The sequence below is a fragment of the Nothoprocta perdicaria genome, unplaced genomic scaffold (genome assembly GCF_003342845.1).
Source record: "Nothoprocta perdicaria isolate Ctin4 unplaced genomic scaffold, notPer1 scaffold_186, whole genome shotgun sequence".
In the NCBI taxonomy this organism is placed as follows: Eukaryota; Metazoa; Chordata; class Aves; order Tinamiformes; family Tinamidae; genus Nothoprocta; species Nothoprocta perdicaria.
In genome coordinates this window covers 418,287-432,262 of record NW_020455049.1, presented here as the reverse complement: position 1 = coordinate 432,262, position 13,976 = coordinate 418,287, and the positions used below count along the sequence as shown (strand labels likewise).

General features: G+C 56.3%; 1 protein-coding gene across 1 annotated transcript; it reads left to right on the top strand.

Moving 5' to 3' along the window:
* Positions 1–1,851: 1,851 nt before the first annotated feature.
* On the top strand, positions 1,852–13,615 carry IFITM10 (interferon induced transmembrane protein 10). The gene is made up of 3 exons (XM_026036773.1): positions 1,852–2,114; positions 3,220–3,655; positions 12,526–13,615. The coding sequence occupies exons 1-3, from the start codon at positions 1,852–1,854 to the stop codon at positions 12,673–12,675; spliced, it is 849 nt and encodes a 282-aa protein (XP_025892558.1). The 3' UTR covers positions 12,676–13,615.
* The last annotated feature ends 361 nt before the right edge of the window (positions 13,616–13,976 follow it).

Here is a 13,976-nt window from a genome sequence, read left to right as displayed (position 1 = left end):
GGCTCTGAGCAAGTTGGCCAATATCTGGGACCTTGCAATACATTGCCTTTAGGAAGAGAATTAATAGCACAGTAAGAAATTCAGTGCAATCTCACATATATAGCAAGTACAGACACATCCCTTTTCTCTGAGGACAGTGGGAGCAAATAGCTTGATAAGGAACAAAACAACTGTCTGATTCCTGCTTCTCAACCAGCCCCTCCAAGCACAGTGTCCTGGAGATCTTTGCGGCTCTGCTGTCCCCAGGGCACAGTCACAGCTGCTTGTCTGCATGTTGGCTTCTGCCTTCAACACATGCAGCTTCTTCATCATCATGTTTGTGATCTCTGAGCCCCCTCAACCAAAGGGCCTCCCTGGGATCAAGCCTTGTCCTGAGCAGAAGCTCCTGTGGATAACAGCAGCCTCCCTACATAAAAGGGGTTTCACTGCTCCTCATGAGCCTGGAAGAAGCCCTTCTGCACAGCCATGGGTTCCCCAGGTTTAGCAAAGCCCTCCAGAAAAGCTGACGATAACTGGCCATGGTTTCCAGCTCAGCAGTTCAACATACTGTTTTCTGCCTCTGCCGAAAGCAACTTAATCCCTGTTGATCATCACTCTCATCCCATAGTTATCTATGTTCTTTAACAGCTTCTTGGAGAGAGATCTCAGTCTTGTCAGGGACAAACGTAGCACTTGCAAAACCTTCTCTATCTGGGCATCCCTCTGGCAATGCGAAATCCCTAAGCAGAAACATATTCCCTTTTTTAACCATCATGGATTCCCCAAAGGTACTAAAAGAGCACGGTGCAAACACGACACTGTCCAGACGCCTGAGAGCATGGGCAGCCCCCTCACCATGTATTTATTGACTTGTGAGAACAAACTCTGGGCACCATCATCCTGGAGCCCAATCCGTTTGCACACAGCCAAGTAAACTGCAATAATTATTTCTTAACTCAGCACCTTGTTGGTAGGCTGAATGCAATTATACAGCATCTTCCTTCCCCTGCAGGTACTGTTCTCATCAACTTTTAATTTATCTAACATATTTACGAATCTTATCAGGCCATGTGCAGTCCCTGCTCTGCAATGGCTTCTCCTGCAACGATGAGCTTGATCTTCTCCTCCTCCACCACCAGCCACCGTCTCCAGTCCACCTGCAACACACGGGGCTCTGCCACGGCAAGGTGACACGGCGCGTCCTCACGTCCCCAGCGCTGCAGCTGCAGGCTCCCGAACAACCTGAGAGCCCTCCCTGCGCGACGCTGGCTCCACACCGGCGTCGCATCCCCGGGATGTGAAGTTACACGCGGTTTCTGCACAGCTCCCAGTTCAGCTGGCAACTGGAGGCAGAAGCCATTTTGTTGATCCCGTGCCAAAGCCAGGCATGGATGGGAAGTCAAAGCTAGATCTCCCAGGGCTTCTCCATCCTTGATGCCATCCCCACCTCCCTCTGCTCGGGCTCCTGAAAGCCCCACTGCCTGGTTGCTCCTAGTCCCTGCGAACTCGTGGCTCTGGCCAGATCCCGCCTTGCGCTGGGATTTATCTGCTTTCTATCCATTCCCCGTGAGCGGAGCAGAAACACCACTTTTCTGCCCACGGCGCTGCACTCAGCGCGATCCCACCGTGCCGTCCTCGCCGTCCTCACGCCACCCTTCGAGCCGTGCTTTGGGTCCTCCTCCAGGCCGCCCCGGCTGAGCGAGACTCAACGGCGCCCACCGTGCAGGGGGTTAGAGCGCGGGACTGAGGCTCCCCCGCGGCCAGCGTGGAAACCTGCTCGGACGATGCCCCGCGGCACCAGGAGCGTGCCCAGGAGGAGGGCTGCTCCAGAGGGCTGCCCCCAGCGCGGCTGAAGAAGGAGGGCTTGTCCCCATGCCGGGGAGAGGCAGGTGGGCATCAGGACAAGGGCACCGGGGCTCAGACGTGCGGCAGCTCTGCCACACAGAGAGGCAAAGAGCGGGTTTGGGGGGGCTGCGGGCTGGCTGGCCAGCCCCCGAACCGCCGTCCTTGGCACCTCGGTCCTGTCCACACACCCCCGCCCCCGCCCTCCCCTCCTCCATCAACTCCAACGTTAAGAAAGCGGAGCCGGAGGCAGTGCTGAGCCGGATATGCAGCGGCTCCCCGCATCCCTCCTTGTGAGTGTCGCGCTCTGCTCTCCTAATGCCTGCTGAGGAGACGGATGGACGAACGGACAGGCAGCATGAGGTGGACTCGTCTCTCCTAACCGCCCGGGGAAAGGGAGGGAGGAGAGGGAGGCAGCCTCTTACCACACACCCCCATCCTCCATCCTCATCCCCTCCCCACGTCCCCTGTCCTCTTCCTCCTCCACTCGGGCCACGATAATCTCCGAAACGGGGGAAAAAGAAAAAGCGACTGGCAGGCAAGAGGAATCGGGAACGCAGTTGCATCAGGAATATCACAGAGATGACTGAGGACTCAGCAAAAAAAGAAAAAAAAAAAGAGGAGAGAGCGATCGAGAGGATCTGGGCTGCTCTGCTGCACCAGGAGATGAGCTCCGCTCCGCCGTACCAATCAACAGCACAACAGCAGCCCCCGGCAACCCGCTTCGATCCCGGGATGGGACAGAAAGCAGGAGGCCCTGCAGGACAGATGGACGGGCAGGCGGAGAGGGCTGCGGGCGGAGGGGGAGGGCGGCACGACTGCTCGGGAACTCTCTTTGCAGACCCCACAGTCCTCCCCAAGTGTTTCTTTGTGCTTTTCTTTTTTTCTTTTTATTTTTATCCCCCTTCTTAATTCCTCCCCCCTCCTCACCCCTTTTCCCCTCTGGCGAGGCGCGAGCACAGACTCCTTCCTCCATGCTGGTGCGGCTGTGCGCGCAATGCCAAGGCAGGGAGCAGCCCCAGAGGTTACTGCCGGGCTGCGGGCACGCAAGGCTCGGAGCGCAGGGCTCGGAGCGCAGGGCTTGGGCTGCGGGCGCGCAGGGCTCGGAGCGCAGGGCTCGGGCACGGGCAGCGCGGGCAGCGCGCGAGCGGGCACAGCAGGGCCGGCAGAGCGAGCCGCGACGCTAGGGGCTCCGGGCGCCGGCAGGGCTGCTTGCTGGGCCAGCATGTAACGCTGCTCTCTCCCCCTGCCCTGCTCTCCTCCCTCCTTCCTCTGCCCACCGCCTCACTCTGCTGCCCACGCTCTCCTCCACCTCCCCGACCCTCTCTCTCCCCTTCCCTTTCCACCCCTCCTTGCTTTTCCTCCCGCCCTCCTCCTCCCCATCCCCGTTTTCCACAGGGGCTTCTACTTTGCCGGCGCGGCGCCCGGTGAGCCCGCGGCCGGCGCCACGGAGCGGGCGCAGGAGCCGCCGCCGGGCCCGCCGTGCCCGCTGGCGGCGGCGGCCTGGGCGCCCCGCGCGGCGCGCGGCCCCCCGCAGGGCTGCTTCGCCTGCATCGCCAAGCCGCCCGCCCTGCGGCCCCCTTCGCCCGCGCTGGCGCCCGCCGCCGCCGCCGGATACCTCATGGAGAGCAGCAGCTGCAAGGGGGACAGCCTGCGGCCGCCCGTGCCCTGCAAGCACCTGGTAGAGAAGAAGACGATGACCAACCCCACCACGGTGATCGAGATCTACCCAGACACCACCGAGGTGAACGATTACTATCTGTGGTCCATCTTCAACTTTGTCTACCTCAACTTCTGCTGCCTTGGCTTCATCGCTTTGGCCTACTCGCTGAAAGTAAGTCCTGGCTGCGCGGCACGGCACGGGGCGAGTGTTTCGGGGTTGTCGGTGTGAAGCGGCTCTCTGCCGCCGTAGCGAGTGGAAAAGCACCAGTCTGCAGCCACGGGGGAGAGCGTTTGGGAGAGTCGAGGAGTGTTTCGGAGCTGGGAATGTTGCTGGGTGTAGGAAGGACGTACCTGGACTTGTTCTGCTGTCCTCGAGGGCTGCTGGGTGCCACCATGATGGGGTGCACAGGCAGCATGGGTTGGGCTCTGCTCATGCCATGCGTGGAGGCACTAGTGCCCTGTCCCTTCCTCGGGGACAGGGAGATCCTATAGGTTTGGGGCCGGCAGCATTGTATTTGCAGCCAAGAGGAACAAGAAGCAGCTGGACAGAGTCCCCAGCACCTGGCAAGTTGCAGGGGGAAGAGGCTGCGAAGGCACGGCACTCCTCACGATTTGCTGCTTGCCCTTTCTCTTATGAAAGCATCAGAGGAGTTTGTGGGCAGCCCTCCCCTGAGCCCCGTAAATCACCAGGAAAGTCCTTGGGACCTGCCAGCACGGTGGGAACAAGCCCGGTAGCCAAGGAGGTGGAACACAGTGCAGAGGGCTGTGCACCTCATCGTGCCTCAGGAAGGAAAGTAGATGTGTCGAGGGGGCCAGTGCGGATACAGCCCACAGAGGGAATGAGCCTCAGGGAGAGCAGGGCTGCACAGGACGCTTGTTGCAGCGCACAGCAACTGCTTACCCTGGAAACGAGGACGGGGTCTAATTCCCTGCAGTCAGCACTGCGGCGTGCGGCTCCGCTTGCTTGGCCCTTCCTGGGGGTAACCCTATCTCCGGAGTCACGGAGCGGCTGTGCCAAGTGGCGCCGCCGCTGCTCCCTGCAGCTGCAGGGGCAGAGCGGCCTGCCAGGCCTGCAGGATTTGGCTGCTGGAGCACTTGGCCAACACGCGGGTCCCCAGCATCTGTCGGGAAAGCGGCTTCCCCAGCCTTCTTTTCCGCGTAAAAATTAACTAAACAGATACGTAACAAGTCGCAGGGCTCCTGGGTGGCCCCAGTTGTGCCAGGGAGGCCGAGGGACACCGATCCCGCTGATCTGCTGTGGCAGGCGATGCTCAGAGCAAGGCCGCCGCACGGCCACCCTTCATCACACAAACAGATCAATTAACCTCGTCCAACTCGCAGCGCTGCCAGTGCCCGAGCGCTGCGAGGAGCGGCCTCTGAGCCCTGAACCCCCCAGCAGGGGCTGGGGCAGGAAAGCAGAGGGCCAGGCACCCGCGCCAGCCAGCAGGCTCTCCCAGCCCCACGCTGGGTGACACGCCGCAGGACCATGTGCCTTGGTTTCCCCTTCTGCGAGACAGGAGCTGGACGCTCAGCTGCCATCCATGCAGCTCAGCCCAGGGCTGTCTGGAAGAGGCACCAAATACCTTAAATCCTGCTGGTGCTCAGCACAAGCAGGCTGAGCCAAGGGCAAAGCCAGCAAGCAGCAGCTGAACTGTGCGAGAGGGAGGATTCCCTCCACATCCCCAGTTCTTTGGGGTAGGTACATTGGAGAAGAGGGAATCCTGAGTCTTTTTCACATCTCTGCTAGTTTGACTTTGCCTTAACAACCCGAGCCTTTCTGAGGCAGTCACAGCCATGGTGGGATGAGGAAAGATCTCATGTCATTGGAACGTGAGAGATATTTCTGTAGAAGTGGATCCTTGACTGCAGCTGGTGGCATGGGCAGGACAGCCTAAGAATTAGATTAACCCATCATAAGGGGACAGGACAAACAGGGCTGATTTCCTAGAAGTCTTCTAAAGGCTTCGTCCTTTGCTGTCTTTGATGTGAGGAGGAGGACAAGGCAGTGAGCACCCCTTCAACACTTAAGGAAGCCAGGAGCTGAGCCTTATCATAGGGGCAGATGCATGGGCTCAGTTTGCAAATGTCTAAAGTGCATAAACTCCAGTGTGGAAAAAAAAAAAAAAAAAAAAAAAGAACTGGCAGACAGGGAATTTACCAGGGCAGACTAGCTTGGAATGAGGGAAGGGAGAAGAGAAGACGGCTGTCAAAAGGCAGCATTGCGATTTGGGTGGCAGGAGCAGTAATTGATGGGCTGCGGTGGTGGCCCACGTGCAGCGCAGAGGCTGGCGGAGCCGAGCTGAACCAAGCGGTGCTGGAGCGATGGCAGCAGCCGTGCTCTGCTCTCGGGGCTCCATAGCACAGGGAGAAGCACAAACAAAATGTCCCTCAGAGCCGCCAGGCAGGGCTGGCAAGCGGCAGGAGGGACAGGGAGTGCCAGAGACAGCCCTCAGGCTGCTGGAAGCAAACGGGGCTGCTGTGGGGGAAGCAGGTTTGCTCTGGGAAAGGCTTGTGGGACGTTGGGAAGGTCAGGAGCTTCCCTTACAGCTGCAGCGGAGACTTCTACACTAGCCCAGGCAGAGTGCTCCGGTGCACGTGCCTGTGGAAGCCACCATCAGATGTCAGGGAGGGTCTTTCCTACCCAGCACTAGCGTTGTGGTCCCTTCTACAGTCAGAAAGGTTTTCCCAGACGCTGAAAGAGAGCAGAAGTAAAGAATGCATCGGGGATATGTGTCCCTTTAAAATGACTTTCCTTGTTTCCCTGCAATTGCTTTTAAGGATAATCCAGCGGCAGATATTTACGTTCCAGCCCTGCTAGGGACCCTGTGCTCTGCAGAGCCCAAGGAAGGTCTGGTGGGGAGGGACAGGAGAGCAGCAGCACTTAACCCCGCAGGGCTCATTCTAGGACCCGGCAGGGAGGTTTGTCCTTTGGAGGCAGAGCTCTTGGCTGGAGCAGCAGATTTCCCAGCTGAATCATAATCAATGCACTGATAGCACGAGGTCCCCAGATTACGGTTATTGCATTTCCTTTAAACAACTTAAACATTTAGAAGCCACAAGAATTATTGTTTTCATTATCAGACACCACAGAAAAACAGCACCTGCTATTGCCAAATTCATTCTGTTAATAAAGCAGTAGATAAATCATGCCCTAAGTCAGTGAGGTGCTTCATTATGCACCTCAGCACACCCTAATATCCCCACCAACTTCAACAGCATAACACACACTGAAATTCAGATGTGTCCTTAGCTACTGTGCCGAACCAAGACTTCTGAGTCCACTGTGATATTACATTAAAAAAGCCTCATTCTCCATGCCCACTTTCCTTGGTTTCAGCCATAGCTGTGAAAATAGTTAGCTCTGTGCTTGCTTGTCCACTTGTCCTGAGACGGCAGTGAGCTGCAGATTCCTAGTTTTTGCACGGAAATGCATGAGTTGCTGTTCCACAGTGATCACGATTTACAGAAATGTGCTAAAGAAATATGATAGCACCAGCACTGAAAAATTTGGGCTGTTATTCAAGGAAACATATGAAGTCAAGCGAGTGCAAAGCTTATGACCCCAAGGCAAGCAGAGGCCAAGCCGCCAGCTGCTCCGAGCGGTGACATGAGGGCTCACCTGGCAGTCCCTCGCACCCACAGCGGCCAATTCCTCAGCCTTCCGGCCTGCAACGGAGTTGCACCAGCTCCCGGATCCCTCCGGGGGTTATTTGCAGCCTCCCGGGCTTCTCAAGGTCAGCCCTACAGAGCGCAAGCAAAGTGCTTGCACGTAACTGCAAGTGCAGAGACAAGCAGCAGCACTAGGGAAGGCAGAAATCCTACACTGGCATTCATACAAACTGGATACAAATAGTAGGATTGCTCCAACAGACAGGTTTGGGGGAGGTTTTGATCCGAGCTGAATTTTGTGGCTTTGTGTTCTCGCGCTCACTTCCCTGCCTCTTTCCCCCTTCTAAGCAGTCATGAATGATGCATCGGCGCTTGGTGTAGGAGATCTTGCCTCAGTCATTAGCAGGTCTGTCTCGGGGGAGCACTGGGGAAAGCCAAATCTTTCTCGGCACCAATTACGCTGTGAGGCAGTAGATCAGAGGAGCTGGGATCTGAGGCAAGTCATACTGTGGAAGCCTAATTTTGAATGTATAGAGATCAAGGCGGCAAGGAGCCCCACTGCCTTTTCAAGCCCAACCAGCAAGCAGAACTCACCCTTCCCTGCCGCATTCGCACCCGTCCCCCCTTTTCCTGGTGCATCACAGGAAGCTGGAAGGAGCTGCGTGGCTGCAGAGAGAGCTCGGACACACGACAGCACTTTTTTCCTTGCTTTATTAGAGCAGTTTTGGTGGCCCCTCAAAGCAGAGGGGAAGGGGGAAGCAGGATGGCTAGCAGGAGCCTGGCAGGTCTCCAGAAACCCGAGTCCTTGCTCAGTGAGCAGTCGCTATCGCATAGCTTTGGGCACTTGTGCTTGGCTTCCTCGCTCGCCGCTTGTTGAGCCTCTCTCGCGAGCGGGAACAGCCTGGCACAAATATGTAAGTGGCTTTTAAGACACAGGAGCAGGGAGGCAGTGCTACTTTGGGGGAAGAGGCAGCTGTTTACAGAGGTAAGTGAAACCAAGGGGCAAAAGCTGCTTCCCAGCTGCATGACACAGTCCAAGCACCAGGCACGAAGAAGTCAGACGGGCTAGAGAGCCCTAACTGATTTCTGCAGCAAATAAACCCAAGGATCCCTCCAGAGGCAAAAGCTCCTTACGGAGAGGGAAGCAAAGCACTGTGTGGAAATGGGTTTATAGCTGCACCAGCCTCTTCCCAAAGCAGCCATCGAACCAGCTGTGGGCTGAATACTAAAAGCCAGGCTGCCTTAAATACAGCCTCATTAGACTCGTTATCAACAAACCATTTGTCTCCTTGGGGAAGCTGACACAGCACTTGGTACCCACGCAGCCCTGCTCCTCAAACCAGAGGGGCCAAGGCCAGAAAGCAGAGACAGGAGAGGCTGCTGCAGAGGCAGCCAAGGGAGGAGAGGCCTTGGGAAGAGGCCGAGGAGCTCGCGGGGAAAAGGAAGGAGACTTTCAGGTGGTGGATAAATGCAGGTATGCAGTGGGACTGAAAGGCAGACAAATAGGTGAAGTAGAGAGAAACACCCCACTGGAAGAGCCACAGGGAGCAGCGAGTGGGGAAGTGATCAGCACTACCTTGGAGCGAGGAAAGGTAGAGGTCTCTGGCCTAAATCCTAACATATTTTTTAGGTAAGGTGAGGAGTGAAGCAAGAGTGAAAAAAGACAGTATGTGTGTAAGGAAACACCAGGTCCGAATTCAGGGATTTTCCCCTTTTTTTCCAGCCTTGTGACCTTTCCCGCGTGGCTCAGCTCCTCAGCACACGGGCAGGCCGCCCCAGGTCTCCCCAGGGCCCTGCAGGGACTGGCTCCTGTCTGCCAGGTGCCAGCACATTACAGCTGCCGGTGGCCACGGAAGCACGAAGAGAGAAGTGATGAGGCTGGGATATGAGGAAGACGGGCATCTCCTTAGGAAGGACAGAGCAGGGAAGGAGCAGGAACGTGTCTCAGCTGCCTAGGAGAGCTCCTCCTACAGACACTGAATTTGATGTTGCAGCAGGACGCTAAAGGGAGATACCTGAGAGTGCGCTGGGGAGGCAAGCCCAGGCCAGAGGCTGAGCTGGAGACAAGTAGGAGATGGAGACTGCGAGTGATTTGAAAGAAGAAACGTCTTCTCATTATGCTTGTGTATAGCAGGAGCCCTGCTTCTTGTTGGGAGAGCGCAGGCTTGGCTGCAGTGCAGCTGCTTATGGCCATAGCTGTGGATTTGTGTAAGATGCCGGCTGGAGCCACAGTGGGTCTGGGAACACCATGAGGGAGGAAATGAAGGGGCCAAGGGCAGCACAGGGAGGCACTCGGCCAGGCAGGGGCAGCGTGGAGGGGCCCCACGGCCCAGGCCAAGCAGTCAGGGCAGACTCGTGGGGATGAGCCAAGGGGAAGAGGAGGGTCAGCCCAGAGCTGGAGGAAACCAAAGGCAAAGCTCGCCCTACGTCTGCCCAAAGGTGATGGGCCACGGCACGTCCTCAGCCACAAGGTCCCCACAGAGCTCCGCGTGCCACGGGGGGCTGTGGGAGCAGCAGGATGGGGCTGTCCAGAGAGGCAGGAGAAGGAGCAGTTGGGTCCTTCTTGGCAGAGGGGAAGGAGTCCAAGGAGGCTGGTTAAACAGGAGGAGAAAAAAAAAAAAAAAAAAAAAAAAAAACAGAGGGCGTGAGGTTGGAGACCAAGATCAGCTGGCAGAACAAGGACCCATCAGAGCTAAGGGTTAAGAAGAGCCCAGGGGTGAGGTGGAGGAATGAGGAAGATGGGAGAAGGGACCCCCTGCTCGGCGTTACTATCTGGGCACAAACAGAAGTTTGTGAGAAGCTGTGAAGCGGAGAAGGCAAGAGTGGCAGAGAGGCCGTGAGGAGGGTGCTCAAGGCAGCAACCTTTGGAGAGAAAGGATGCCTAAAAACTGAGCTGGGAGGGAAGGCAGAGCTGGGAAGACATCAGCCTCCCAGGACTGTCTCTCAAATGCTCAACAATACAAGAACTGGAGCTGGGGCAGAGACTAAAGAAAAGGGAGAGGGCTCCATTTCTCTCTTTCCTCCTTGCTGGGTAAGGAGGTGCCAGCTGCCCAGCACCCATGTGCTCAGGGTTCCCAGGAGGACACTAAATCTGAAGAATGATTTCAGAGGTGAGACCCAAAGCTGGCGCAGAAGGGCACGTGGGTGCCCAGGCTCCAGCCTTGCCCCCTTCCCCAAAGTGGTCTTCACCACTGAAAGCACCGGCCAAACATGCCACAAGGCCAAGCACAGCCTGGCACTGTGGGAGGCCGACCACAGGGTAAATACGACGCTGCCAGCCGAGCCTGGACTCCCCCTGACATCCTTTCTGTATCAAACAGGAGGGAACATACTCTTGCTGCTGCAGAGGGGCCAAAAAGCCCCCTGCCTCTGCCACATTCACTGATATGTTCATGAGAAATCCTGCTGCGGTGGACGGGAGACTGGGCTCCCTCCTGTGCCCTCTCAGCACAATGAGCCAGGTCCCTTGAGACGGTGAAAGAGCAGGACGTGCAGTGCCAGGGCACCTGCAGGACACCCCCAGCACCTGGCTTTGCTCAGAGCCCTGCAGAGATGGAGAGCAGTTCCCAGCAGCTTCCCAGCCTGCCCCTTTGCATAGGGGTAGCGCGAGTGCTGGCTGCGAACCTGAGGGCTGCTTGCTCGAGCAGCACTTGGTGTGGGCCAGGATCACTGAGTGCTCAACCCAGCAGCACCCCAGCCCTCCTTTGGGGCTTCAGGCACCAGCACAGCCCTATCTGCACACTCTCAGCGTGAGGGGAGAAGGTGGCACCCTGGGATTTAACACAGAGAAGGAGGCAGATTTTCCTTGCCGTCCTTGCCGATGTGAGTGTCCGAGCAGGCTCTTGCACACTGCGTGCACGCAGAGGCCTCCCTCCCCACTGTGCGTGATTACTGAAGAGCAGGGGCTGTTTGTGCAGCAGCGTCCTCGCTGTAGTGACAAAGGACTGTGGCTTTCAGGATGGAGGGGGCATTGCTGGAGGGTCTGAAACACATGGTGGCCTTCGGGGCTCACCGAGCTGGCACGGGCCAGTGACTCTGCAGGTCTGAGGGACTCCCTGCCCTTCCCCACGCTCAGCAAGCAGCACCAGGCTTAGTGGACAGCACTGTGGGTAAGAGCTGCAGGAGGGAGAGAGAAAACACTGGGAAGATGTGCCCTGAATCCCTTGCAGAAGGCTTTTGGAAGCCTCCTGGTCAATAGAAACCTTTTCATATCTCTGGGTATGTATGTGTAGCGCTGACTGCGGCTCTTCACAGCTTGCCATCGACATCTAGCGTTCAGCTGGGAGCGCGCTAACGTGCTCCCGCTCCCAGGAGCAAACACGGCTGTCAAGGAAGACGCAGCCGCTGCTGCCTGACGCCTTCCAGCCACAGCGCCGAGCATGGGCAGCGCGGCACCAGCCCGGGCAAACCCCTGCGCTGAAACCAGAAAGAGAAGAGGGCTAAAACCTACAAGACTTTTCATCCTGCATCCCCTTTGCTCCAGCCACTCGCAAGGATGCAGTGAGGTGCCATGTGTAAGAGCGGTTCGGGGACAGGGACGCAGGGCTGCCAGGAAGGGACGCAGCGTATTCCCAAACTGCTGTGCTCCACAGCACCGAGCAGCTGCTGCCTGGCGGAGCCTCTGTCCCCCCGGCAGCCCGGCAGAGGCGGGGGACAGCCAGCGAGATCATTCCTCATCTGCAGAGCTACCCAAGCGCAGCCCACGAAAGCCACGGCCTCTAAGATGATGAGCACCAGAGGCCGTGTTGTTGGGACTGAGAGCTGCCAGCGGCAGAGACGCTGCTCGAGCTGCAGGAGACTTGCTGAAGAAGCTCGTTAACCCAGCACTATTTAATATGCTGGAGGCTTGTGCGCAGCCCTCAGACCGCAGTAGGATCCAGTGCCAGGTTTCGCACGCTCAGCCCCTCATTGCAGTCAGAGGCGCACAGATCTGCACCAGAACCACGGCCAGATTTCCTGCTCTACAAGCAGCTGACCCAAACCCCAGCATTTCTAGCCCAGAACGCAGATGGTACAACACGGTGGGAAGAATGCCCTAGCACCCAGCTTACTCTAGGGAAGCAAAAAGACACATGTATAGAGAGAGCTTAACAGCAGCAATGATTAGTTCCCTTGTGCATCCTTGGACTTTGAGTTATATTCAAGTTATATTCCATGTCCATATGCATTTCAGTGCTTGGATTCACAGCCTCAGTCCACAGTAGAGCTAAGATATGAATCTCAAGGTATTTTGTAGTGGGAGAACCTGCAACCCAGAGCATTAAAACACAAAAACTGCAGCAGCTGCTATCTGCTATACAGGCACCTTTCAAGGTATACACTTGTCTTGGGTTGTGTGAATGTTATTTGAAACCTGTGTGCTGAAGCATTTTTATACATCTCCCAATTGTCCCAATATACATTGTTTATTTATTTATTTATTTTTTGTCCCAGGTCCGGGATAAGAAACTCCTCAATGACTTAAATGGAGCAGTTGAAGATGCCAAGACAGCTCGGCTTTTTAACATTACCAGCTCGGCCCTTGCCACCTTCTGTATCATCCTTATCTTCATCTTCCTGCGATACCCACTCACTGACTACTAGAGCGAGGCCAGCAGCGGCAGCTGCCAAAATGCCTCCATGCCGAAAGTGTCTGCAGTTATTTCCTGTAGCAAGGACGCAAAAACAACAACTACACCTTGATTGCAAAAAAAAGAGAAAAAAAAAAGAAAAAAGTAAATACATAACTAAAAATTAAATGATTTTATCAGCCTGATGAAGCATACCCTTTCTGCCCCTAAACTGTATGCGAACTGTAGGAAAGGGTTTCACTTGTACATTTATACAGGGAGAAAAATATCTATTTCATAATAAAAAGAAACCAAAACTGTGTGTCAGTAGAGTGCAAAACCTAGAGCTAAGTGACTCGAGCCAAGATGCCCAGCCAGGAAACGTGGCTGCGGCGGTGCAGGAGGAAGAGCAGCTGCAGAAACCGTGGCCCAGACACTAAGGTTTGATGCACGAGCAGTGAGCGCTGCTGCCGGGGAGCAGCAGGGCCCTGCCGGCCCCGGGGCTGCCGGCACCTCCCGAACCTCCGCGTTCATCCGGAGCGGGAAGGAGGAAGGCACCGGGACTGCTGCTGAGAGGGAGAAACCTGGGCACCCGAGCAGGGCTGCCACAGAACATATCACACGTGTGCTCCCAATATACTCTTTTTTTTCCCTTCTTCTTTTCGAGGGGGATGGTTTTATTTTTCCTTTTCCTTCTCTGATACAGTTCTCAGCTGAGCGTCATCCAATGGTTGCAACAACTTAGACCCCCCGGAGAACTGAATGTTATAGAAGTTCATACTAGAGGACCCCAAAGCCTCCAGACAAGCCCCAAAGAGTTACAGCAGACCATAGAAAAAGAAGGAAGGAGTCTCTGTGGGATCTCCTGGCACGGCTGAGAAATTAGGCACCTCCTGGAGAACGTGCGTAAATTCTGTAAGCCGACTGCTACTGTACTTGTGTAAACGGTCAATAAAGATACCTCTGATATCTGACGCTATGGGGGTAATTCCTAAGATCATCCTCTCCTCTCTGGACTTGCACATGAGTCCTAGGAGAGAGAAAGGACCTGGTGTGACCAGTGGTGCCCCCCCAAAATGGTGGTGCCCCCCCAAAATGGCGGCAGTGCCCCCCAAAATGGCAGCGCCACTCCGCAAAATGGCGGCAGTGCCCTCCAAAACGGCAGCACCTCCCTGGCAGCCGCCCCTAGGGAAACATCCCCAGTGCCAAAATGGGCACTGGGCGCAGAAAGCCAGCCCTGGGCATGTCGGCAGCGCCCTGAGGCAGCGTCAGCCACGGGTGGCCCCTGCCTGGGGCTTTGGGCCGCCATCCTCCATCACGGGCTGCGTCCACGGA